Here is a 24,165-nt window from a genome sequence, read left to right on the forward strand (position 1 = left end):
ACAAGACCGACTGACAGCCAGACATGGTTTTTGCCTCCATTCGCGTTTGCCAAAATGCAAAGCACCCTGCTACACACCACCATGCTCATGACATGAGCCCTGACACAAACACACACACACACACACACACACACACCACACACACACCCCTTCTGAGTTTACACAAATCAGGATTCAAATGATGCTATGAGCAGGATGCTGCTTTGCTGCCTTCCATTGTTAAGCCAAAATGGCAGCTTGGAAGGAAGTGGCTTGCTATTCACACACACAACGTAGTCTCAGAGCATTTTGTATTATTCTGTACGTCATTTTGAGAAACTCCATTTCGTATGATATGTTACGAATTTGCTAAATGTTTGATATGTTACGAATTTGTTAGGTGGCTAGCGCTAAATTACCTAGCTCTAGGGGTTAAGGTTAGGAGTAGGTTTAAGGTTAGGGGAAGGGTTAAGGATAGGGTTAGCTAACATGCTAAGTAGTTGCAAAATAGCTCAAAAGTAGTAAGTCATTGCAAAGTTGATAATTATCTAAAATGCTAAAGCTGTCCGTGATGAGATTCGAACACGCATTAAGTAATCTTCCATGTTATCTTCCATACAACATAGCATACTAATTTCAGTGTCCTGGATTTACGCTTACTATGTTACATGTAGTCTAGGAGACCAGTCTGGCACACAGGACAAATAAAAACACACACACACACACACACACACACACACACACACACACACACAATGAAAAGCATTTCTAAGAAACACAGCTATTTTTTGAGCTGCCTTGCAGGAAACTCGGGTGGGGGCACTAAAAGGCCTGGAGAGGCAAGCAATGCAGGAAGAGGGGTACAAACTGACCCTGAGTCATCAAGGAAACTACACAACTCAAATTCAACAGATAATGAAAAATGTCAAAAAAACTTTGCATCACAGACACAATATTTCTGCTAGTCATTTCCTTTACTGGGTTTTGCAAGTCTCAGGGTTTTACAGTCAGGAAACTGGATTCCAAAACCTTTAAAGAAGCAGTCAATTTAGGCCCTGCATGAACAGATTTCAGCTGAAACCCTGCCAACTCACAAATTGTCCATAGCTGTAGTCGTTTATTGAGAAAACAAGCAGAGCCTGCCAAAACCAGACAACAGACTTCAAAGGTTCAAAGGTGGCATGCAGCAAGGAAACAGTGACGTAAGAGGTTGGCATGGAGACAAAGACACAGTCAAACAGGGAGAGGCCAGTCAAACCGGGAGAGGCCAGTCAAACCGTGAAATAACTTATTTGGGGGGGGGGGGGGGGACATACCCAACCAGAGCAGGTTGAGTGAAAGCTGAGCTCGCTCCAATTTTTTCACTAGATGTTATCAGGTGAGCAAGGCTATAACCTGTTATCTACACATTACAGATGCAGCTAGTGTGTGGAGCATAGCAACATCAGCAGGGCATTTGTGGTTATAGCATTGGGGCAGTAACCAAACGGTTGCTGGTTCAAATACCCAAGCCGACAAGGTGAAAAATCTTTCGATGTGCCCTTAAACAAGTAAACCCTCATTTGCTCCAGGGGCGCCGTACTACGATGGTTGACCCTGTAAAACAACACATTTCACTGCACCTGTCCAGTGTGTGACAATAAAACATTATTATTATGAAATAAGCATTAGAGCCAACCCTCTGCTGCAACACTGTGCATAAGCATTGTCTGTCTGTCCACTCTCTAGTAATACATTTTAGCCTCAGTCTCTCTCTTTGGGTATCCCGGGTCACCGGGGTCTGAGAAAAGAGGACTGCTACCACTGGTCGCTGTGTGTGGGTGACTGACCGAGCATAATAACACACCGCCATAGTTACCACAGCAGGCAACATGAACTAACTGGCAGTTCACACCCACTCTCTCCCTGTAATTAACAGAATCACATGCTATCAGGATGGGAGAATTATACCATGGAGATGTATGCCATAAAACCATGGGCATCAGCCTGGCGTCAGAGGATAAGCTTTAGCAGTCAACACCTTGGAGATGTATGCCATTAAACCATGGGCATCAGCCTGGCGTCGCAGGATAAGCTTTAGCAGTCAACACCTTGGAGATGTATGCCATAAAACCATGGGCATCAGCCTGGCGTCGCAGGATAAGCTTTAGCAGTCAACACCTTGGAGATGTATGCAATGTCATTTTTATGAGGTGTGTGTGTGTGTCAGGGTACAGTCAGTCACTGACACTTAACTAAGCTAAAGCACTGTTTTGCTGGTTCAAAGCATGTAGCCTTTACACTCGTACATGGGTTAAAAATGGCAGATTTGGGCACTAATAAGCACCTAAATCTGAACGCAGTGGCTGTATAGTAATGCTACACATGATGTCAGAGCTCAGGCTCTGTGCTTCACAGTGCTTGTGTGGGTTTTATGCTGACTGACGTTCTGAACTTGAGCAACTCGTGTGACAAGAAGTTGCCCCATCCCTCCTGGTAAGTGGGGAACTTTTTGGTTATTCGAGTGGAGGGGAATGCTGTAAATGAAGAGGACGATGTATTATGAAAGATGAGACGTTGAGAATTATAATAAATTCCCACGAGTCCAACAAATGTGCACTTCACATTTCCAAGTCATAAAAAAACTAATGTCATACACAAATGTCAACGTTTATGATCACGAGGTTTGATGTGCAGTTGCAAGTCGACATGGCGTCATACCCTGGGTTGTTCTGAACAGAATGAGCCTGTTTGTTGTGAAGAAAATGCCTGAATGCACTCATGAGTCCTTTCTATGTGCACCAAAATTACATTTCTCTGAATTGCCTTGTGAAACACCGTTAGATCTTATTTTAGAACTTAGCTCGTCATGTTGGCAATAGAACAAGCTTTCAAATGAAGCCCACCTGACCCAGATTGCCATTTAGAAAAGGGGCCATTTTTGGATTGTGTAAACAGTAATTGTGTGAGGGCGAAGATGCAGGGTTGTGTGTCGTGGACATAATATGTATCAATGCATCACATGCGACTCCTAATAAGACTAAGTAATTAGCCTATTCAAATGTTTATCTGACTCCAGAAAGATTATTTAGCAATATGCAAGAACACCATAGTTGAGTTACAATAATAGGCAATGAAGAAATGTCTAAATACAAATGTATTGAATGACTTCGTAAAATAAATGGATTCACATACAAGGCATAAACTGAAGTTACAATGCATTACAAGGCTTTATTCTAAGCATATAGATCCTAAGGTTAACTTACAAGACAAAGCATGAAGTCTGTCGTTCTGAACAGGCAGTTAACCCACTGTTCCTAGGCCGTCATTGAAAATAAGAATTTGTTCTTAACTGACTTGCCTAGTTAAATAAAGGTAACAATAAAAATGAACAAAGAGACACTTACTAGACCGGAGGCCTAGAAAATGAGAATTGATCATATAACCTTCTTCCATGGACTGGATATGAGAGCGAACAAAGGCATTTAATTCCATTTATAACATCTGAAGATGTAACCTTTCAACCCAAAACCAACCATTGGTCAATCAAACGATACCGAGTTACCAGAATAACCTGACGACCAAGACCCAACCTAAACAGGATGTCACAGCAGTTAAAGGCTTGTGTGGGGATGAGACTTATGTAAATAAGACAGAATTCCTGAAATGACAAGAACCTGTTTTAGAGCCAGTTTTAGAGCTGTCCAGACACAAGTTACCACAGAGATCATCCAACCATATAGATAGCATCCGAGTTCTCCTCAGTGAACAGTTACCACAGAGATCATCCAACCATATAGATAGCATCAGAGTTCTCCTCAGTGAACAGTTACCACAGAGATCATCCAACCATATAGATAGCATCCGAGTTCTCCTCAGTGAACAGTTACCACAGAGATCATCCAACCATATAGATAGCATCAGAGCTCTCCTCAGTGAACAGTTACCACAGAGATCATCCAACCATATAGATAGCATCCGAGTTCTCCTCAGTGAACAGTTACCACAGAGATCATCCAACCATATAGATAGCATCCGAGTTCTCCTCAGTGAACAGTTACCACAGAGATCATCCAACCATATAGATAGCATCAGAGTTCTCCTCAGTGAACAGTTACCACAGAGATCATCCAACCATATAGATAGCATCAGAGCTCTCCTCAGTGAACAGTTACCACAGAGATCATCCAACCATATAGATAGCATCAGAGCTCTCCTCAGTGAACAGTTACCACAGAGATCATCCAACCATATAGATAGCATCAGAGTTCTCCTCAGTGAACAGTTACCACAGAGATCATCCAACCATATAGATAGCATCAGAGTTCTCCTCAGAGAACAGTTACCACAGAGATCATCAGAGTTCTCCTCAGTGAACAGTTACCACAGAGATCATCCAACCATATAGATAGCATCCGAGTTCTCCTCAGTGAACAGTTACCACAGAGATCATCCAACCATATAGATAGCATCCGAGTTCTCCTCAGTGAACAGTTACCACAGAGATCATCCAACCATATAGATAGCATCCGAGTTCTCCTCAGTGAACAGTTACCACAGAGATCATCCAACCATATAGATAGCATCCGAGTTCTCCTCAGTGAACAGTTACCACAGAGATCATCCAACCATATAGATAGCATCAGAGTTCTCCTCAGTGAACAGTTACCACAGAGATCATCCAACCATATAGATAGCATCCGAGTTCTCCTCAGTGAACAGTTACCACAGAGATCATCCATCCATCCATATAGATCACATCAGAGAACAGTTACCACAGAGATCATCAGAGTTCTCCTCAGTGAACCTGTTTCAGATAGAATAATGCTATAGTATCCGTGTTTGGTATCTATCAGTCATTCAATAGTCAGTCCTCTGGATACTGTAACATAGATACATTTTGGCCCCTCAGAGGGAGAAGGTCTGACTAGTCCTTGGGCATTGACCTTTGTTCCTGGACCATTTGCCATGCAGTTCCATGTAACAGAAAACACATAAATTAGGGCCGAGCCTACATGTGTACCAAACAAAACAACTAAAGGTGTGCTGGCTCTAGTTCCTCAATGGTACAGCTAGGAGAGCAAAACATTTTTTTTTATTAAAAGCACCTTGTAGTTGAAGACTGTTCGGTGAGTCATAAAAGTGCATTGAAATGACTTAGAAACTGTGCACACTTTAGAGAGGTGTTCGGCCCGGTCATTTTGTATGTTACAATCAACAGTGTCATGTTTGGATTCAGTCTTGTGTCAGGTGACCTTGTGTTCTCAACTTTAGTCTAATACTTTTCCCATAAGCTCCACCCTGTTCTCTTTCATGTGCTCCCATGGTGATGCATATGCTTGTGTCTTCTTTAAGAAACATTTCCATTTAGCCCTATCCATTAGAGGCCAATGAATAAACAGACACAGAATGTCTTACACAAACGTACTGTGACCTACTTGTTCCTGGTACAGAGAGTGAACTTACTTCCTCAACACCCATATAAAAGGGAGCAGAATAAGGAAGTTGACAGTTTAGCTGCATCAATATGTTTACAGTAATACCTCCAATGCTGTCATTGTAGCTTAGAGAACATGACCATGCATTGTGGCCAGTGTTTTATAAACATTCAATTTAATGACATGATGATGACCAAATAAACAAATGATTACATCCAAATTGTATTTCCAATTTACTGTGAAATCTATAAAACGCAAGCTAGCTAGTTAGCAGACTGTAAAATCAAACGTAACCAAAATGTTCAATGGGTTGTAGACTAGAGATGGCTTTAGGGCAGGAACTTGGCTGTCCCTGTGACTGAATGCACGATGGAACTAACAGTGGCACAGACCATGTAGTAGTAGAACATCCCCTTTATTCAGTACACCTGGGGGTTTCACCTACAAACAACAAACCCCACACACACACAGCACTGACACACACAGCACTGACACACACAGCACTGACACATAAGAAGCACCTGGATTTCTCATCTCGCTTGCTCTGAGTGTGCCAGAGCGTGGGTGTCTCTATAAATAGGGCTTGTGCCTTCCCCAGCTCCAACGGGATCCTCTCATGTTTTAATTAAGTAAACTGCAGTCATCAAGCCCAGCTGTGGCCTGCATCCCCGGCCTCCCAACTGCATCACAGCATCCATGCTCCAGGGCCACAGAGAAGCTGAGCACATATGGGTATGTGTGTGTGTGTGTGTGTGGGGCGCAGTTTGTTGTGCTTGTTGGAGGGGGTCTATACGTGTTTTTATGACTACACTCCAGTGACGCAGAAACTAGGGACTGGGCCTAAGGGAGTGGGGCATGCTGGGTAAAACATACTGGTGTTTCGGAAAGCTCCCCTGGAGTGTAACAGAGAACGAGGGTACTCCCGATCTGTCTATCCCTCCCCCTCATCTCTCCTCTCTCTAGTCATCTATTTGTTTCATTCTCCTCTGGTATCTCTTCACCTACTCATCCCAGAATTCTCCCACCCTCCCCTGTCCCTCTCCTCCTCTCTCTTCCCCCTGCACCCACTCTGTTCCTCATACTTTGACTACCTCCCATGCAACTACCCCTTATACCCTCCCCGTCTCTCCCCTACACCTACCCCTTATACCCTCCCTTCCCTACACCTACCCCTTATACCCTCCCTTCCCTCCCGTCCCCTACACCTACCCCTTATACCCTCCCTTCCCTCCCTTCCCTCCCCTACACCATCCCCCGTCTCTCCCCAACACCTACCCCTTATACCCTCCCTTCCCTACACCTACCCCTTATACCCTCCCCTCCCTTCCCTCCCCTACACCCTCCCCTGTCTCTCCCCTACACCTACCCCTTATACCCTCCCCTATACCCTCCCCCGTCTCTCCCCTGCATCTACCGCTTACAGCCTCCTGTCTCTTCTCTTCTCTTCTCTTGCCTCGCCTGTCTCTTCTCTTCTCTTATCTTACCTCGCCTCCCCTGTCTCTTCTCTTGCCTCGCCTCCCCTGTCTCTTCTCTTGCCTCGCCTGCCCTGTCTCTTCTCTTGCCTCGCCTCCCCTGTCTCTTCTCTTGCCTCGCCTCCCCTGTCTCTTCTCTTGCCTCGCCTCCCCTGTCTCTTCTCTTGCCTCGCCTCCCCTGTCTCTTCTCTTGCCTCGCCTCCCCTGTCTCTTCTCTTGCCTCGCCTCCCCTGTCTCTTCTCTTGCCTCGCCTCCCCTGTCTCTTCTCTTGCCTCGCCTCCCCTGTCTCTTCTCTTGCCTCGCCTCCCCTGTCTCTTCTCTTGCCTCGCCTCCCCTGTCTCTTCTCTTGCCTCGCCTCCCCTGTCTCTTCTCTTGCCTCGCCTCCCCTGTCTCTTCTCTTGCCTCGCCTCCCCTGTCTCTTCTCTTGCCTCGCCTCCCCTGTCTCTTCTCTTGCCTCGCCTCCCCTGTCTCTTCTCTTGCCTCGCCTCCCCTGTCTCTTCTCTTGCCTCGCCTCCCCTGTCTCTTCTCTTGCCTCGCCTCCCCTGTCTCTTCTCTTGCCTCGCCTCCCCTGTCTCTTCTCTTGCCTCGCCTCCCCTGTCTCTTCTCTTGCCTCGCCTCCCCTGTCTCTTCTCTTGCCTCGCCTCCCCTGTCTCTTCTCTTGCCTCGCCTCCCCTGTCTCTTCTCTTGCCTCGCCTCCCCTGTCTCTTCTCTTGCCTCGCCTCCCCTGTCTCTTCTCTTGCCTCGCCTCCCCTGTCTCTTCTCTTGCCTCGCCTCCCCTGTCTCTTCTCTTCCTCGCCTCCCTTGTCTCTTCTCTTCCTCGCCTCCCTTGCCTCCCCTCCCCCTTGCCTCCCTTGCCTCCCCTCCCCCTTGCCTCACCTCCCCTCCCCTCACCTCCCCTGTCTCTTGCCTCCCCTGTCTCTTGCCTCCCCTGTCTCTTGCCTCCCCTGTCTCTTGCCTCCCCTGTCTCTCCCAAACATCTACGACTTACACCCACCCCTGTATCTACCACTTACACCCTCCTCTGTATCTATCACTTACAGGGGAGGGGAGAGACGGGAGGGTGTAAGTGGTAGATACAGGGCAAGGTGTAAGTGGTAGATACAGGGCAGGGTGTAAGTGGTAGATACAGGGGAGGGTGTAAGTGATAGATACAGGGGAGGGTGTAAGTGGTAGATACAAGGGAGGGTGTAAGTGGTAGATACAGGGGAGGGTGTAAGTGGTAGATACAGGGGAGGGTGTAAGTGGTAGATACAGGGGAGGGTGTAAGTGGTAGATACAGGGGAGGGTGTAAGTGGTAGATACAGGGGAGGGTGTAAGTGGTAGATACAGGGGAGGGGGTAAGTGGTAGATACAGGGGAGGGGATAAGTGGTAGATACAGGGGAGGGGATAAGTGGTAGATACAGGGCAGGGGATAAGTGGTAGATACAGGGCAGGGGATAAGTGGTAGATACAGGGCAGGGGATAAGTGGTAGATACAGGGGAGGGTGTAAGTGGTAGATACAGGGGAGGGGATAAGTGGTAGATACAGGGCAGGGGATAAGTGGTAGATACAGGGGAGGGTGTAAGTGGTAGATACAGGGCAGGGGATAAGTGGTAGATACAGGGGAGGGTGTAAGTGGTAGATACAGGGGAGGGTGTAAGTGGTAGATACAGGGGAGGGGATAAGTGGTAGATACAGGGGAGGGGAGAATCTACCACTTACACCCTCCCGTCTCTCCCCTCCCCTGTAAGTGGTAGATACAGGGCAGGGTGTAAGTGGTAGATATAGGGGAGGGTGTAAGTGATAGATACAGGGGAGGGGATAAGTGGTAGATACAGGGCAGGGGATAAGTGGTAGATACAGGGGAGGGTGTAAGTGGTAGATACAGGGGAGGGGATAAGTGGTAGATACAGGTCAGGGGATAGTGGTAGATACAGGGGAGGGTGTAAGTGGTAGATACAGGGCAGGGGATAAGTGGTAGATACAGGGGAGGGTGTAAGTGGTAGATACAGGTCAGGGGATAGTGGTAGATACAGGGGAGGGTGTAAGTGGTAGATACAGGTCAGGGGATAGTGGTAGATACAGGTCAGGGGATAGTGGTAGATACAGGGCAGGGGATAAGTGGTAGATACAGGGGAGGGGAGAATCTACCACGTGTACCCTCCCCCTCCTTCATTTTACACTCTAACTCCTCCTCCCCTGTATGGCCATTAGTTTAAGTTGAATATATTTGCACCAAAGGAAGTGATAGAACAATACAGATAAAAACACATTTCAGAAAATGCTGTGCAGGTTGTGGTTGGAAGCCCAAGGTATTATATGAAAACCACACCACAAAAAAAGTACTCAAATAAAGGTTTGTTAAAACATTTAACAAAATCTACCAATTATAAATGTGTAAATGAATGAAATATATTTGTTTAGTTTAAATGTGTGTGTGCATGTGAGTGAGAGAGAGTTAGGCTATATGTAGTATGTCCCTGTATCCAACATCTCTCTCTCCATCATTCTTCCTCTTAACCCCATGTCATTCCTCCTTTTCCTAGTCAATTTCCACCCCTTTGTATTCCCCACCCCCAGAACTACTGTACTCTGACCTCTTCTCCTGTATCACCCCTCTGTGAGGCCCCAAGTGTTGGGGTCTAAACTGTAGCTTTTAGTAGCAGCAGTCCTGCTCCTAGTTACCATCCATTATTAATGACCTGCTGCTAGTTCTGTTTCTGGACCCATCTTACATTCAGGGTCACGCAGCCATTAAAACACTACAATCAACACCCAGGACCAGCAGAGAAAGGCAGGGTAACAGAGGGAAAGGCAGGGTAACAGAGGGAAGGAGGGAAAGGCAGGGTAACAGAGGGAAGAAGGAAAGACAGGGTAAAAGAGGGAAAGGCAGGGTAACAGAGGGAAGGAGGGAAAGGCAGGGTAACAGAGGGAAGAAGGAAAGACAGGGTAACAGAGGGAAAGGCAGGGTAACAGAGGGAAGGAGGGAAAGGCAGGGTAACAGAGGGAAGAAGGAAAGACAGGGTAACAGAGGGAAAGGCTGGGTAACAGAGGGAAAGGCTGGGTAACAGAGGGAAAGGCAGGGTAACAGAGGGAAAGGCAGGGTAACAGAGGGAAAGGCAGGGTAACAGAGGGAAAGGCAGGGTAACAGAGGGAAAGGCGGGGTAACAGAGGGAAAGGCGGGGTAACAGAGGGAAAGACAGGGTAACAGAGGGAAAGGCAAGGGTAACAGAGGGAAAGGCAAGGGTAACAGAGGGAAAGGCAAGGGTAACAGAGGGAAAGGCAGGGTAACAGAGGGAAAGGCAGGGTAACAGAGGGAGAGACAGGGTAACAGAGGGAGAGACAGGGTAACAGAGGGAGAGACAGGGTAACAGAGGGAGAGACAGGGTAACAGAGGGAAAGAGGGAAAGGCAGGGTAACAGAGGGAAAGACAGGGTAACAGAGGGAAAGGCAAGGGTAACAGAGGGAAAGGCAGGGTAACAGAGGGAAAGACAGGGTAACAGAGGGAAAGACAGGGTAACAGAGGGAAAGACAGGGTAACAGAGGGAAAGGCAGGGTAACAGAGGGAAAGGCAGGGTAACAGAGGGAAAGACAGGGTAACAGAGGGAAAGAGGGAAATGCAGGGTAACAGAGGGAAAGACAGGGTAACAGAGGGAAAGACAGGGTAACAGAGGGAAAGACAGGGTAACAGAGGGAAAGAGGGAAAGACAGGGTAACAGAGGGAAAGGCAGGGTAACAGAGGGAAAGGCAGGGTAACAGAGGGAAGGAGGGAAAGACAGGGTAACAGAGGGAAAGACAGGGTAACAGAGGGAAAGACAGGGTAACAGAGGGAAAGACAGGGTAACAGAGGGAAAGGCAGGGTAACAGAGGGAAGGAGGGAAAGACAGGGTAACGGCAGGGTAACAGAGGGTAACAGAGGGAAAGAGAGGGTAACAGAGGGAAAGAGAGGGTAACAGAGGGAAAGAGAGGGTAACAGAGGGAAAGAGAGGGTAACAGAGGGAAAGAGAGGGTAACAGAGGGAAAGAGGGGGTAACAGAGGGAAAGAGAGGGAAGGAAAACTGTTTGCACTAACAAATGGAGATCATCAATAAATGAAGTTATTTTTTTTTTAAATGGTGGTAAATGAATGAAGCCAAATTATGGTTTTAGAACAGCCGTAAATTGTTCAAAGAGTAAACTGGCTGACATTTAAAAACATTGTAGACAAGAGTCAGGGTAAAAAAACCCATGACCTGCAAAGCCAATTCCAATCAGTTGACGTGTTCCCCCATACGAACATTGATTCAATTATTGATTAAGTCAGCTTGAATAGGTAAAAAGCACAGGTGGGTCAATAGCCATTCTGATGACTTAGGGAGATCAGCTTACCCTTTGATGATTTGTAAAGTCCCAACATGTGACTTACAAAGGGAGGAACTGGACATCCAATGGGTTGGAGCAGGTGTTGGACATCAAAATGTTTACCAACAAATACACCTGCTGAACTAGGACTCCGTCCTTATAATAGCTCATATGACTATAAATCATTATTTCATATGCTTATAATGCTTTATACTTGTATTATATGTCTGTCCATGAGTAAGGGGAGGTCGGCATTATGTAGGTGTGTGCCTTTAGTCCCAGTGAAGCAGTATAGCAGCATTAAAAAAGCAAGTTGAAGCACAATATCCGGGCTTCAATGAATATGAGCTTATTGAATAAATAGCACATGAGCACTGTAGCTTCTGATCAAGAGACAAGTCAGAACAGTTTAGACTACATTGTACGTTGATGGCTGTATGTTGAAATAGAAGTGATGTTCTGACTATGGTCTCTTATATAACACATTTATAAAGCATTATAAGCATATGAAAGAATGATTTAAAGGAGTCCAGGACAGAGGGAAATATGGTGCTGTCTGAAATCCTTACTTTACCCCTACCCAATCATTTCCTAAACTAGATCCTCAGGACCCAGAGGGGTGCACGTTTTGGTTTCTGCCCTAACACTACACAGCTGATTTAAATGATTTAAATGATTGATGATTAGTTGATTATTTGAATCAGCTGTGTAGTGCAGAATATATTACCACGTTGTTAGTTTTAGCAAGGCCATCTTTGACTAATCGTGAAACCGTTCATGACCTACTGTACAAAACATATGTCCTATAGTAACCCTTCTTCCCTGCCTCTGATTGGGCCCGCCTCTGCCGGTTGGCTGGTACGAACCATGTGATCGGTTATCTCACCTCAACTAAATAACTACTAACTTGTACTTTATCATAGGAATTGTTACTCGAAACAGTTATGTCATTTGTGCCAGATTTTATGCGGAATGTAAAGCTGCACATTGATTCATGTCCAAGCTTCTCAACAGCATGAGGCTAGAGTGCGATATGCTCAGAGTTGAAGTGAAGGGCTTGATCAACCCTCCTCAAATACAAAACTGACCTTAATCTAAAGGGCAACTTCATCCTTCTCAGCACAGTAGTACCTACTAGTTTACTGACACACACCCACCCTGGTGATTAGCTTACTCAGTCATATACCTATCCAGTGGTGTAAAGTACTTCAGTAAAAATACTTGAAAGTACTTCTTAAGTCATTTTTAGGGTATATATTTGAGAACTTTTACTTCACTACATTCCTAAAGAAAATGTACTTTTTACTCCACACATTTCCCTGACACTCAAAAGTACTTGTTACATGTTGAATGCTTAGCAGGACAAGAAATGGTCTAATTCACACGTATCCAGAGAACATCCCCAGTCATCCCTACTGCCTCTGATCTGGTGGACTCACTAAACACGTGCTTCATTTGAAAATTATGTCAGAGTGTTGGAGCATGCTCCTGGCTATCCGTACATTTAAAAATACAAAAAAGTTAAATTGTGTAATCTGGTTCGCTTAATATAAGTAATATGAAATGTATACTTTTACTTTTGATACTTAAGTATATTTTCACAATTACATTTACTTTTGATCCATGAATATATTTAAAATCAAATATTTTTAATCAAGTAGTATTTTACTGCGTGACTTTCAGTTGAGTCATTTTCTATTAAGGCATCTTTACTTTCACTCAAGTATGACAATTGGGAACTTTTTCCACCACTATCTCTCTTCACTCGCTGTGCTGTGGAAGTCAAACTGTTCTGATCATTCATTAAATAATCACACCACTAATTGAGTCTAATCAAGAAATAACTATATTTTCTAAACAGTAGCCTTGCATGTTGTGGCATTAACAGGTTGCTGTCCTAGACTCTCACAGTGACTGTCACAGGCAGCATAAGACAGGCAATAAATTGCCAAGAATCATCCCACACAACAGGATAAGAGTCATAATACAGTACAGTGTGGTGTAATAAAAACAGCTGACCTTTGGGCCACACAAAGAAACTCATGACTACAGCTGGACACCTCAGCTGATAAACTGGCCCTCTAGGAGTAGGAGCAGCCCAGCTACGTTACTGCACAGCCATCTAGGAGTGGGAGCCGCCCAGCTACGTTACTGCACAGCCATCTAGGAGTAGGAGCAGCCCAGCTACGTTACTGCACAGCCATCTAGGAGTGGGAGCAGCCCAGCTACGTTACTGCACAGCCATCTAGGAGTGGGAGCAGCCCAGCTACGTTACTGTACAGTCCTCTAGGAGTGGGAGCAGCCGAGCTACGTTGCTGTACAGTCCTCTAGGAGTGGGAGCAGCTACATTACTGTACAGTCCTCTAGGAGTGGGAGCAGCCCAGCTATGTTGCTGTACAGTCCTCTAGGAGTGGGAGCAGCTACGTTACTGTACAGTCCTCTAGGAGTGGGAGCAGCTCAGCTATGTTGCTGCACAGTTCTCTAGGAGTGGGAGCAGCTACATTACTGCACAGTTCTCTAGGAGTGGGAGCAGCTACATTACTGCACAGTTCTCTAGGAGTGGGAGCAGCTACATTACTGTACAGTCCTCTAGGAGTGGGAGCATCTACATTACTGCACAGTCCCCTAGGAGTGGGATCAGCTACATTACTGCACAGTCCTCTAGGAGTGGGAGCAGCCCAGCTACATTGCTGCCCAGTCCTCTAGGAGTGGGAGCATCTACATTACTGTACAGTCCTCTAGGAGTGGGAGCCACCCAATTACGCTACTGTAAAGTCCTGTGGGAGTAGCCCAGTTACTGTAAAGTCCTGTGGGAGTGGGAGCAGCCCAGTTACTGTAAAGTCCCGTGGGAGTGGGAGCAGCCCAGTTACTGTAAAGTCCTGTAGGAGTGGGAGCAGCCCAGTTACTGTAAAGTCCTGTAGGGGTGGGAGCAGCCCAGTTACTGTAATCTAGCCTGGGTACCAGACTGTTCAGCTAACATTCCACTCACCACTCCTGTTTTTTGCCAAATCATTGCCAAAGACTTGGCAAATGACAGGAGTGGAAGGAATGAAAGCTAAACAGACTGGTACCCAAACTAAAAATCAATCCTCTATAACAAAGTATTCCATTCCATTAATTATATTCTATTCTATTCAACCATGCATGTTGCACTCTGAACCTTATGTTTCCAACGTTAGTGAGGATAATAAAATCACCAATTATAGAAGTAGATTGATCCAATATGCTACTTTGCTCATCTGCAAAAGAGCAGGAACCCTAAAGCCGTTCTGATTATCCTCAGAGGCAGAAAATCAACAATGACTTCGCCATCATCACGCAGGTGCATTGCTAGCATCCAGTCGCGTCCCGGAATCATGAGCCATAAAATTGTCTGGAGACTACCAAGCAGCCTAAGCAGAGAGGCGCGCGGCTTCCCAAGCCTGTGAAACACTCCCATTAGTTGCCAGCGCGAGCTGTACATGATCTTCAACACACAGACGTGAGGATCTCATTATAATCACATAAAGGGTGATTTCAGTGTATTACAGATCAATGGGGACTGACTTACCGATACCAGGCGCTGAATAGATGAAGTACAATGCGGTGGTGGACAGTGAGAAGAGGAATATAAGCCCAAGGAATGACCTTCTCCGAAATCGCAGATGTGTCGGCATTATATAGTCGCAAAAACACGTAGACACGTTTTCTTCTTTACAATAGAGATAGGCTAACAGTAGGCCCCAAATCTCCCGAGCGTGTCCAGATGTAAACGCAATCCGCGAATAATCGGTTTTATTTGTCGACTGCAGCAGAGGATCTGCGGGAAAGATGAGTGGCCAGGCGAGTAGGAAGTCTAGCGAATAGAAAGACAGAATCGAAAGGTAAAACAGCTGAAGCCAGCTTTGATTCAGTTTAGAAGTCCCAATGTGGAACAGCTAATCGCGACAATGCAGTCAAAACTGTCGGTGTCGTATTCAGTGGAAGGACATCATTAGCCTACAGTCAGACGCTGGGGAACTCGGCCGCTCGGGCGGTGGTAGCCTACTATGGACGGAAAGCTACTAGCGTCTACCTTCCACAAAAAAATGTGCCATGCCTTTATGAGGAGGCGTCTCGTTTCCCCATAGGGAGTGTGTGCAAACTCTTTCACTACGTCACTGATACTGATTGACTTTATGCAGTGGTGGAAAATGTGCTCAATTGTCATGCTTGAGTAAAAGTAAAGATACCTTCATAGAAAATGACTGTTGAATGGCTTCTGTTTATGTATTTTTTTTAAATAAAATAATAGCTAATCAGCATTGAGCTAAACTGAGTTAGCTCAGTTGTGACATCATATTTAACTTACATTAATTGGACTAAATCGTTTTTGGTATATTTTACATGTCACTGTATTAGACTAAGCATAGGTGATTAAATTCTGTTGAAATGGTGCTAGAATAGTGGAGGCGTCGCCTGTTTTCTTTGCAACTTGCGGTAACTCTCCATGGTTCAAAGTCAATAGTTGTTTAGTAGTCCGAAAATGTCGGAAACATTAACTTGCTTGACCATGCTGTAGGTCATGTAACTGTTTGTTATACATGCTAAATGTTTTATGGACTTAACCGGAAATATGTCTCCGGTTTTGTGATGAAACAAAGGTGTGGTTGAATTTATTCTGCCATTGACTTCTTATTGTCTCGGCCTTTGGCGTATATATCACGGTGTCAAGGCATACAGTAGGAACTAACAGGTTATAGAGCAAACAACGCAATTATCCCAACACATAGGTTGTAATATGGCTTTTGTCCTGGCTTGCCTTCCCTGGTGATTTTACCCACGCACCACTACTGTTTGTGATTAATGATTCCGCCTGATCAAAGGAAGTAGGGATGACGAGTTATATTGATATGCGCATGAATCGGACCATCATTCTGTCCTGTCTGAGCATTCGAAATGTAACGTATACTTTTTGGTGTCAGGGAAAATGTATGCGGGTAAAAAGTACATATGTTCTTTAGGAATGTAGTGGAGTAAAAGTAAAATTTGAAAAAAAAATATGAATAGGAAGTACAGATACCGAATGAAAAATGAAAGGGCACTTTTCAACTTCATATTCATTATCTGCAACAACAAACTACTGTCTAAATATGTGAAAACTGAGCGTTTCTACGTTTCATAAAAAAAAAAATGTAGAGTTAAAAAGTTATCTGATGACATCATCAAAAAGATTTGAAAACAGTGATTTTTAAACACTGAGATTTGCGTTGACATGGGGAGCAAGAAAATATCCTATGGCTAGAAACTCGTTAAAAGTTTTAGAAATCACTGATGTCACAAAAATGACAAAGGATTTTTTTTAGGCCTTATCATTTTAACCACAGAAACACACTGGAATACGTTGCCTTTGGAAAGTATTCAGACCCCTTGAATTTTTTCACATTTTGTTAGTTTACAGCCTTATTCTAGAATTGATTAAATAGCTTTTCCCTCATCAATCTACCCCATAATGACAAAGCAAAAACAGATTTTTTGAATTTTAGCTAATATATATATATAGATATATATATATATATCCGTTTATATATATATATATATATATATATATAAACTGATATATAACATATACAGTTTACTTAATACTTTGTTGAAGAACCTTTGGCAGCGATTACAGCCACAAGTCTTCTAGGGTATGACGCTACAAGCTTGGCACACCTGTATTTGGAGAGTTTCTCAGATTTCTTCTCTTCATATCAACTCAATCTCTGTCAGGTTGGATGGGGAGAGTGGCTGCACAGCTATTTTCTCTCCAGAGATGTTCGATCGGGTTAAAGTCCGGGCACTGGCGGGGCCATTCAACGACATTCAGAGACTTATACCACAGCAACTCCTGCGTTGTCTTGGCTGTGTGTTTAGTGTCGTTGTCCTGTTGGAAGGTGAACCATCACCCCAGTCTGAGATCCCGAGTGCTCTGGAGGAGGTTTTCATTAAGGGTCTCTCTGTACTTTGTTCCGTTCATCTTTGCCTCGATCCTGACTAGTCTCAGAGTCCCTGCCGCTGGACAACAACCCCACAGCATGATGCTGCCACCACCATGCTTCACCGTAGGGATGGTGCCAGGTTTCCTCCAGACGTGACGCTTGGCATTCAGGCCAAAGAGTTCAATCTTAGTTTCATCAGACCAGAGAATCTTGTTTCTCATGGTCTGGGAGTCTTTTGGTGCCTTTGGCAAACTCCAAGCGGGCTCTCATGAGGTTTTTACTGAGGAGTTGCTTCCGTCCGATTGGTGGAGTGCTGCAGAGATGGTTGTATTTCTGGAAGGTTCTCCCATCTCCACAGAGGAACTCTATAGCTCTGTCAGAGTGAGCATTGGGTTCTTAGTCACCTCTCTAACCAAGGCCCTTCTCCCCCAATTGCTCAGTTTGGCCGGGTGGCCAGCTCTAGGAAGAGTCTTGGTGGTTCCAAACTTCTTCCATTTAAGACTGATGGAGTCCACTTTGTTCTTGGGGAACTTCAATGATGCAGAACTTTTTTTGGTACCCTTCCCCAGATCTGTGCCTCGACACAATCCTGTCTCGGAGCTCTACAGACAATTCCTTCGACCTCATGGCTTGGTTTTTGCTCTGACATGCACTGTCAACTGTGGGACCTTATATGCAGTTGAAGTCGGAAGTTTACATACACTTAGGTTGGAGTCATTAAAACTCGTTTTTCAACTACTCCACAAATTTCTTGTTAACAAACTATAGTTTTGGCAAGTTGGTTAGAACATCTACTTTGTGCATGACACAAGTCATTTTCCCAACAATTATTTACAGACAGATTATTTCACTTATAATCCACTGTATCACAATTCCAGTGGGTCAGAAGTTTACATACACTAAATTGACTGTGACTTTAAACAGCTTGGAAAATTCCAGAAAATGATGTCATGGCTTTAGATGCTTTTGATAGGCTAATTGACATAATTTGAGTCAATTGGAGGTGTACCTGTGGATGTATTTCAAGGCCTACCTTCAAACTCAGTGCCTCTTTGCTTGACATCATGGGGAAATCAAAAGAAATCAGCCAAGACCTCAGAAAAAAAATTGTAGAGCTCCACAAGTCTGGTTCATCCTTGGGAGAAATGGCCAAATGCTTGAAGGTACCACGTTCATCTGTACAAACAGTAGTACGCAAGTATAAACACCATGGGACCACAGAGCCGTCATACCGCTCAGGAAGGAGACGCGCACTGTCTCCTAGAGATTAACTTTGGTGCGAAAAGTGCAAATCAATCCCAGAACAACAGCAAAGGACCTTGTTTGGATACTGGAGGAAACAGGTACAAAAGTATCTATATCCACAGTAAAGAGTCCTATATCGACATAACCTGAAAGGATGCTCAGCAAGGAAGAAGCCACTGCTCCAAAACCGCCATAGAAAAGCCAGACTATGGATTGCAACTGCACATGTGGACAAAGGTCTTACTTTTTGGAGAAATATCCTCTGGTCTGATGAGACAAAAATACAACAGTTTGGCCATAATGACCATCATTATGTTTGGAGGAAAAAGGGGGAGGCTTGCAAGCCAAAGAACACCATCCCAACCGTGAAGCACGGGTGTGGCAGCATTATGTTGTGCGGGTGCTTTGCTGCAGGAGGGACTGGTGCACTTCACAAACTAAATGGTAAAGGAAAATGATGTGGATATACTGAAGCAACATCTCAAGACATCAAAGTTAAAGCTTGGTTGCAAATAGGTCTTCCAAATGGACAATGATGTAACGGCTCTCTTCTATCTCCTCCTCTGACGAAGAGGTAGAACAAGGATCGGACCAAAATGCAGCGTGGTTAGTTCGATACATGTTTAATAAATCATAAAGAAACATGAACTTACAAAAACAATAAACGTCATGTGAAAACCGAAACAGCCCCATCTGGTGCAAACACAAAGACAGGAACAATCACCCACAAAATACACAGTGAAACCCCGGCTACCTAAATATGGTTCCCAATCAGAGACAACGAGAATCACTTGACTCTGATTGAGAACCGCCTCAGGCAGCCAAACCTATGCTACACCCCTACTCAGCCGCAATCCCAATGCCTACAAAACCCCAATACGAAACACAACAAAATAAACCCATGTCACACCCTGGCCTGACCAAATATATAACGAAAACACAAAATACTATGACCAAGGCGTGACAAATAACCCCAAGCATACTTCCAAAGTTATGGCAAAATGGCTTAAGGACAACAAAGTCAAGGTATTGAAGTGGCCATCACAAAGCCCTGACCTCCATCCTATAGAAAACGTGTGGGCAGAACTGAAAAAGCATGTGCGAGCATGGAGGCCTACAAACCTGACTCAGTTACGGCAGCTCTGTAAGGAACTTATTGTGGGACGCTTGGGGAAGGCTACCCGAAATGTTTGACCCAAGTTAAACAATTTAAAGAGAATGCTCCCAAATACTAATTGAGTGTATGTCAACTTCTGACCCACTTTGAATGTGATGAAATAAATAAATGCTGAATTAAATCATTCTCTCTACTATTATTATGACTTTTCACATTCTTAAAATGAAGTGGCGATCCTAACTGACCGACCTAAGACAGTATCTTTATTCCCCAATATGTTTCATTACGCAATACATTTTCTATAAGATATCAAATAAAACATAAAGCCATGGTGTGCTCTTGTGGTACTCAATCCTAATATATTTATTGTGTGTGTATGTGTGTGTGTGTGTGTGTGTGTCTGTGAGAGAGAGAAAACATGTGACTGTGTGTGTGTTGTTCATGTGTGTGTGTGTGTGTGTGTGTGTGTGCGTGCATGCATGTAGCATATGTGTTTGTGCACATTTATGTATCTGTTTATGTGCCAATGTGTACATGGGTCTGTGATGGTCCTGTAGATAATGCATGGAAGTGAATATTTCCGCTTGCAAGTTTGTAGAAATGTGCATTTTGGCATGTGTCGTGTAGACAATGTGAACATGTTGAGCACAAGGTCAGACCAGCCTATCCCTCAGAGTACGCTTTAAATAGATCATTTTGAGAGAAATGCTGGGGGATGGGGAACTATGGGAGAGATGTGCCCTGGGCCATGCCAAAGAGGAAATGGTAAAGGGAGAAAAAGAGTAGTGTTGGTGTGTGCATGATCACCCCAAACCACACAGTCAGTCACCACCTACATTCATAACTTCTGCCTTAGGCATGGCTCAGCACAAACCAGGCATTCAAATGTTGGCTACCGTAATTTGACTGGCAACCAACAGCATAACAGCATCCTGATTTAAATGGCAGGCCTGTTGGTACAAAGAAGCAGTGACCATCTGGTTTAATTTACTGTAAGACCCATTGAATGTGGAACGTTGGGCTGAAGATTGCCTTTCATTGTTTGTAGGCCTATCAAGAATGTTCATTTCAATAGTTATTTTACTGACTATTGAAAATGAATTGATGTTTCGAATCTGACATTCACCCCAATGCCACTAGTCTCGAATTTTCTCCATGTAAAATAGACTAGGCCTACTCTTTCCAGTCCAGTCGCTATATAATGCAGGAATGCTCTTTCTTCAGAAACTACAAATCCCGTGAAAAGTCATATCTTATTGCAATTTATTTAAATTTTATTTTACCTTTATTTAACTAGGCAAGTCCGTTTAGAACAAATTCTAATTTCCAATGATGGCCTAGGAACAGTGGGTTTAACTGCCTTGTTCAGGGGCAGAACGACAGATTGTTTACCGTGTCAGCTCCGGGATTCGAGGGAAATTATAGGAAATTACTTGAAGGCAAAGCCCATAAACCACTCTAAATATTCAAGTCGATGTGAAGATAGTACAGTGTGGTTGTTGATATTACTATTTTTGTCGAGTTTATATTTTATATCCATAAATCAGCACATAAAATGATCTAGTCAATTTGAAGACCTTCCTGGTGGCACGTAAAAACTACAACTCCCTGCTAGTTCAAACAGGAAGCAGAGTTGTGATGTGGCCAACATGCGATGAAACAGAAATGGATGTGCAAGTATTTTCTCTTAAAACCATCGCTTTGCTGTTTTAAAAGCATTATTTGAAGAATGAAAGGCTCCGCGTATCATCTTGTTATTTGTCTTGTGTTGACGTGGCCAAATTTGTTCACGACAGAACGAGTTGAGAGACAAAAATCGTTGTTAGATTTGCACGACAGAGACGATGTTGGATTGGAACAGGATCATACAATTATTCCGGATGACAACAAAAAATCCTCGAGAAACGAAGGAAATATAGCCGCTGCCAACCCTCAACAAGACGGCCACGCAGAGCAATCAACCAGGTGTGATTATAGCTTTTTAATGCGTTGCCCTTGACTGCAACTGGTGAAACAGCTGTCGTTATTCGTGGATGACGTGTGTAGAGCAAGGATAGGGGTAGCTGACTAAACTCCACTCCATGGTGATGAAGTTAGAGTTCATCAGACACTTCCTTCACAGCGGAGTTTATTCGGCTACGGTCATGTATGGTAGGCCAAGGTGACCCATTGCATACTCTTGGTAGCCTAGCTAAAATGTAGTCTTGTTTGCTTCCTCCTCAAGCCTGGGGATGAGGTTACCTAAAATGTAATGTCAGTAACGATATTCCTTTACATTGAGAGACATTCTTATCACACAGGATAAAAACACACATTGACAAATGACTCTCAAATGACACCCATGTACACAGGCATAGAGCAGGCTGCACTATGCCTGACCAGAGCCAGGTGCACTTCTGTTTTAGCCATAGGATGTCATTCGATAGCCTATTTACCCACGTGTCTCAAAATGATAACTCTTATTCTGTCTCCTTGTTCCAGCCTGTTAAATGACACAGATAACTCCAGTAATGACACCCTCCACGCTACCACTGTGGCTGTCAAGGCAACCCCTAAGCCAACCCCGAAGCCCATCCTACCAGGTGCTGGGGTCAAGGCCCAGGAGGAGGAACAGTCTAGTGGGATGACTATATTCTTCAGCCTACTGGTCATCGGTCAGTAGTGACTGTCCGTCAGTCTTCTGCATATTTTTATTATTTTTTATTAAAGCGCCTATGGATTTTGAATCTTAAAAATAAAAATAGAGAAGAAAGTACTAAATTTATATAGCCTATACTCCATGTTCATGGCTCTCCATACCCCATCATTGCAACACTAAAACACTACCACTCCCTCCGATTAGGGCGATCCCTTCACTACACTTAATCCATAGATTGGCCTTTGGAGGAAGGATTGTTGACATATGTTTGACATTTGTATCTTAAAGCATAATTTAGAAGTAATTAATTGAAGTGGGAGCATAATGCTGCATGGATTAAATTGTGACAATCCATGAAATTATGGTATTTTTGTTCTAGTTTCATTCGAATCACCCACTGGTAGTGTTTTGGCGGAAGCAAGGAATGGATGATGGGGAATGATGTGGCAGCACTTCAGACAATCTAAAGAGGACATAAGCCTACATGTTCTGCCTCTTAGGAATTCCAGTCCTCTGCATTTAGTATCGATTAGTGCAGCCTACAGAGTTCGAAGATATATTCTAAATCAGACGACCAGTGTTTCCCAAATGGTGGGTCAGTCAGAGGTTGTGGCTGAATCATTTTGTCAAGGCTTAGGACTGGATCCTAGACTAGATATAGCATATTTGTTGTGTTAACTCAGTGGGTCACAAGTACATAAAGGTTTAGTTGCAATGTCGGCCGAGCACAATAAAAAAATATCCATATAATTAATTCAACAAAACCAAATACTCTCACGTTGCATCTGCAAAACAATTGTTTTGTATATGAGGCTCTGTCAGGAAAGCTAGCCTACACAATGCTTAACACTTCCTTGAGCTGCCAATTCATCTTTGGTGAAAGTCAATCTTTAAGTGAGGGGTTTAAATGGATTGAGTGCTTCCTTATTCCTAAATACTCGTTAGTCTATTGGCTAAACTACAGCTTTCAGGAAATGACTCAAGACTTACAATCATTAGTCTAGCTCATTAGTGAACAGGAAAACCAAAGTGTTTGGTCCACAGATTGATGCAAGCGTTCTACCCTGACGGTTTTCAACTTTTTGTTTTCACAACACACAAATGGAAGCAATGTTAATCAACACAATTCAGTATGTGGATTCCCAGCACTTTGGGAGATAAGAGGTTAGACGTTTGATGCTGTGAACAGTCTGACTTGGGAGTCTGGACTTCGGTGGATGTTCGACTAAGTTGATTATTGCAGATTAGTTTGTTGGTCTAAACACATGAATTGGTTCCATTTGAAATAAAATAGTGAAATTAAGCTATAATAACTTAAATGCATTCCTCAGCATTTTTGGTTTTCTTGAAGTCAAATAGTTTGGATGCTCTCATAATGTATTTTGTACATTTGTAACGTGTGATCTTAACTATGTTTCATTCCCACATTGACACTGTCCCATTGTATCGGTTTCTCAGGTATCTGCATCATATTGGTGCACCTGCTTATTAAGTTCAAACTACATTTTCTGCCGGAGAGTGTGGCTGTTGTGTCCTTAGGTAAGTACCACGTGTGATGTGCATTCTGTCGTACTACTTTAGGTTCATACTGTTTGAGCACTCATGGGACCTAAATCTTTTTTCTTGTCTTACAATTTGGTTTTATTCATTTATTACACCATTATTTCTGTCTCCCAACCCCAATTGGGTTGGGCTGTATGTCAGATATCTCCATTTTAGATCTTTGCAAGGGCACGGCATCTGAAACAGAAATAGCCTTGCAGGTTGACAGAGTAGAATAGATGCTTGTGTAAGATATTACACAGAGAACACATCTAGATGGAGAAGATAGTCAACTGTGAGGTAATTTCCCAGATTGAAGTTTTTCTGGAGAGGAAATAGTGTTGTATAATTAAGCAATAAGGCCTGTGGGGGGTTTGGTATATACCACGGCTATGGGCTGTTCTTATGCACGACACAACGCGGCGTGCCTGGATTCAGCCCTTAGCTGTGGTATATTGGCCATATACCACAAACTCAGAGGTGCCTTATCG

The 24,165-nt window shown here is 44.0% G+C and overlaps 2 protein-coding genes across 2 annotated transcripts in view; one reads left to right on the plus strand and one right to left on the minus strand.

Annotated features, from left to right (window-relative positions):
* Positions 1–15,277, minus strand: part of b4galt5 (UDP-Gal:betaGlcNAc beta 1,4- galactosyltransferase, polypeptide 5) — a 63,552-nt gene extending 48,275 nt beyond the window's left edge. The window contains exon 1 of the mRNA XM_031803678.1: positions 14,741–15,277. Coding sequence (XP_031659538.1) covers positions 14,741–14,846 — 106 coding nt within the window. The 5' untranslated portion in view covers positions 14,847–15,277. The remainder of the gene's footprint in view (positions 1–14,740) is intronic.
* Positions 15,278–20,837: 5,560 nt separating this feature from the next.
* The window catches only part of slc9a8 (solute carrier family 9 member 8), a 24,989-nt gene continuing 21,661 nt past the window's right edge, over positions 20,838–24,165 (plus strand). The window contains exons 1-3 of the mRNA XM_031803806.1: positions 20,838–21,459; positions 21,976–22,148; positions 23,591–23,671. Coding sequence (XP_031659666.1) covers positions 21,224–21,459; positions 21,976–22,148; positions 23,591–23,671 — 490 coding nt within the window. The 5' untranslated portion in view covers positions 20,838–21,223. The remainder of the gene's footprint in view (positions 21,460–21,975; positions 22,149–23,590; positions 23,672–24,165) is intronic.

Source organism: Oncorhynchus kisutch, linkage group LG24 (assembly GCF_002021735.2).
Source record: "Oncorhynchus kisutch isolate 150728-3 linkage group LG24, Okis_V2, whole genome shotgun sequence".
Lineage (NCBI taxonomy): Eukaryota > Metazoa > Chordata > Actinopteri > Salmoniformes > Salmonidae > Oncorhynchus > Oncorhynchus kisutch.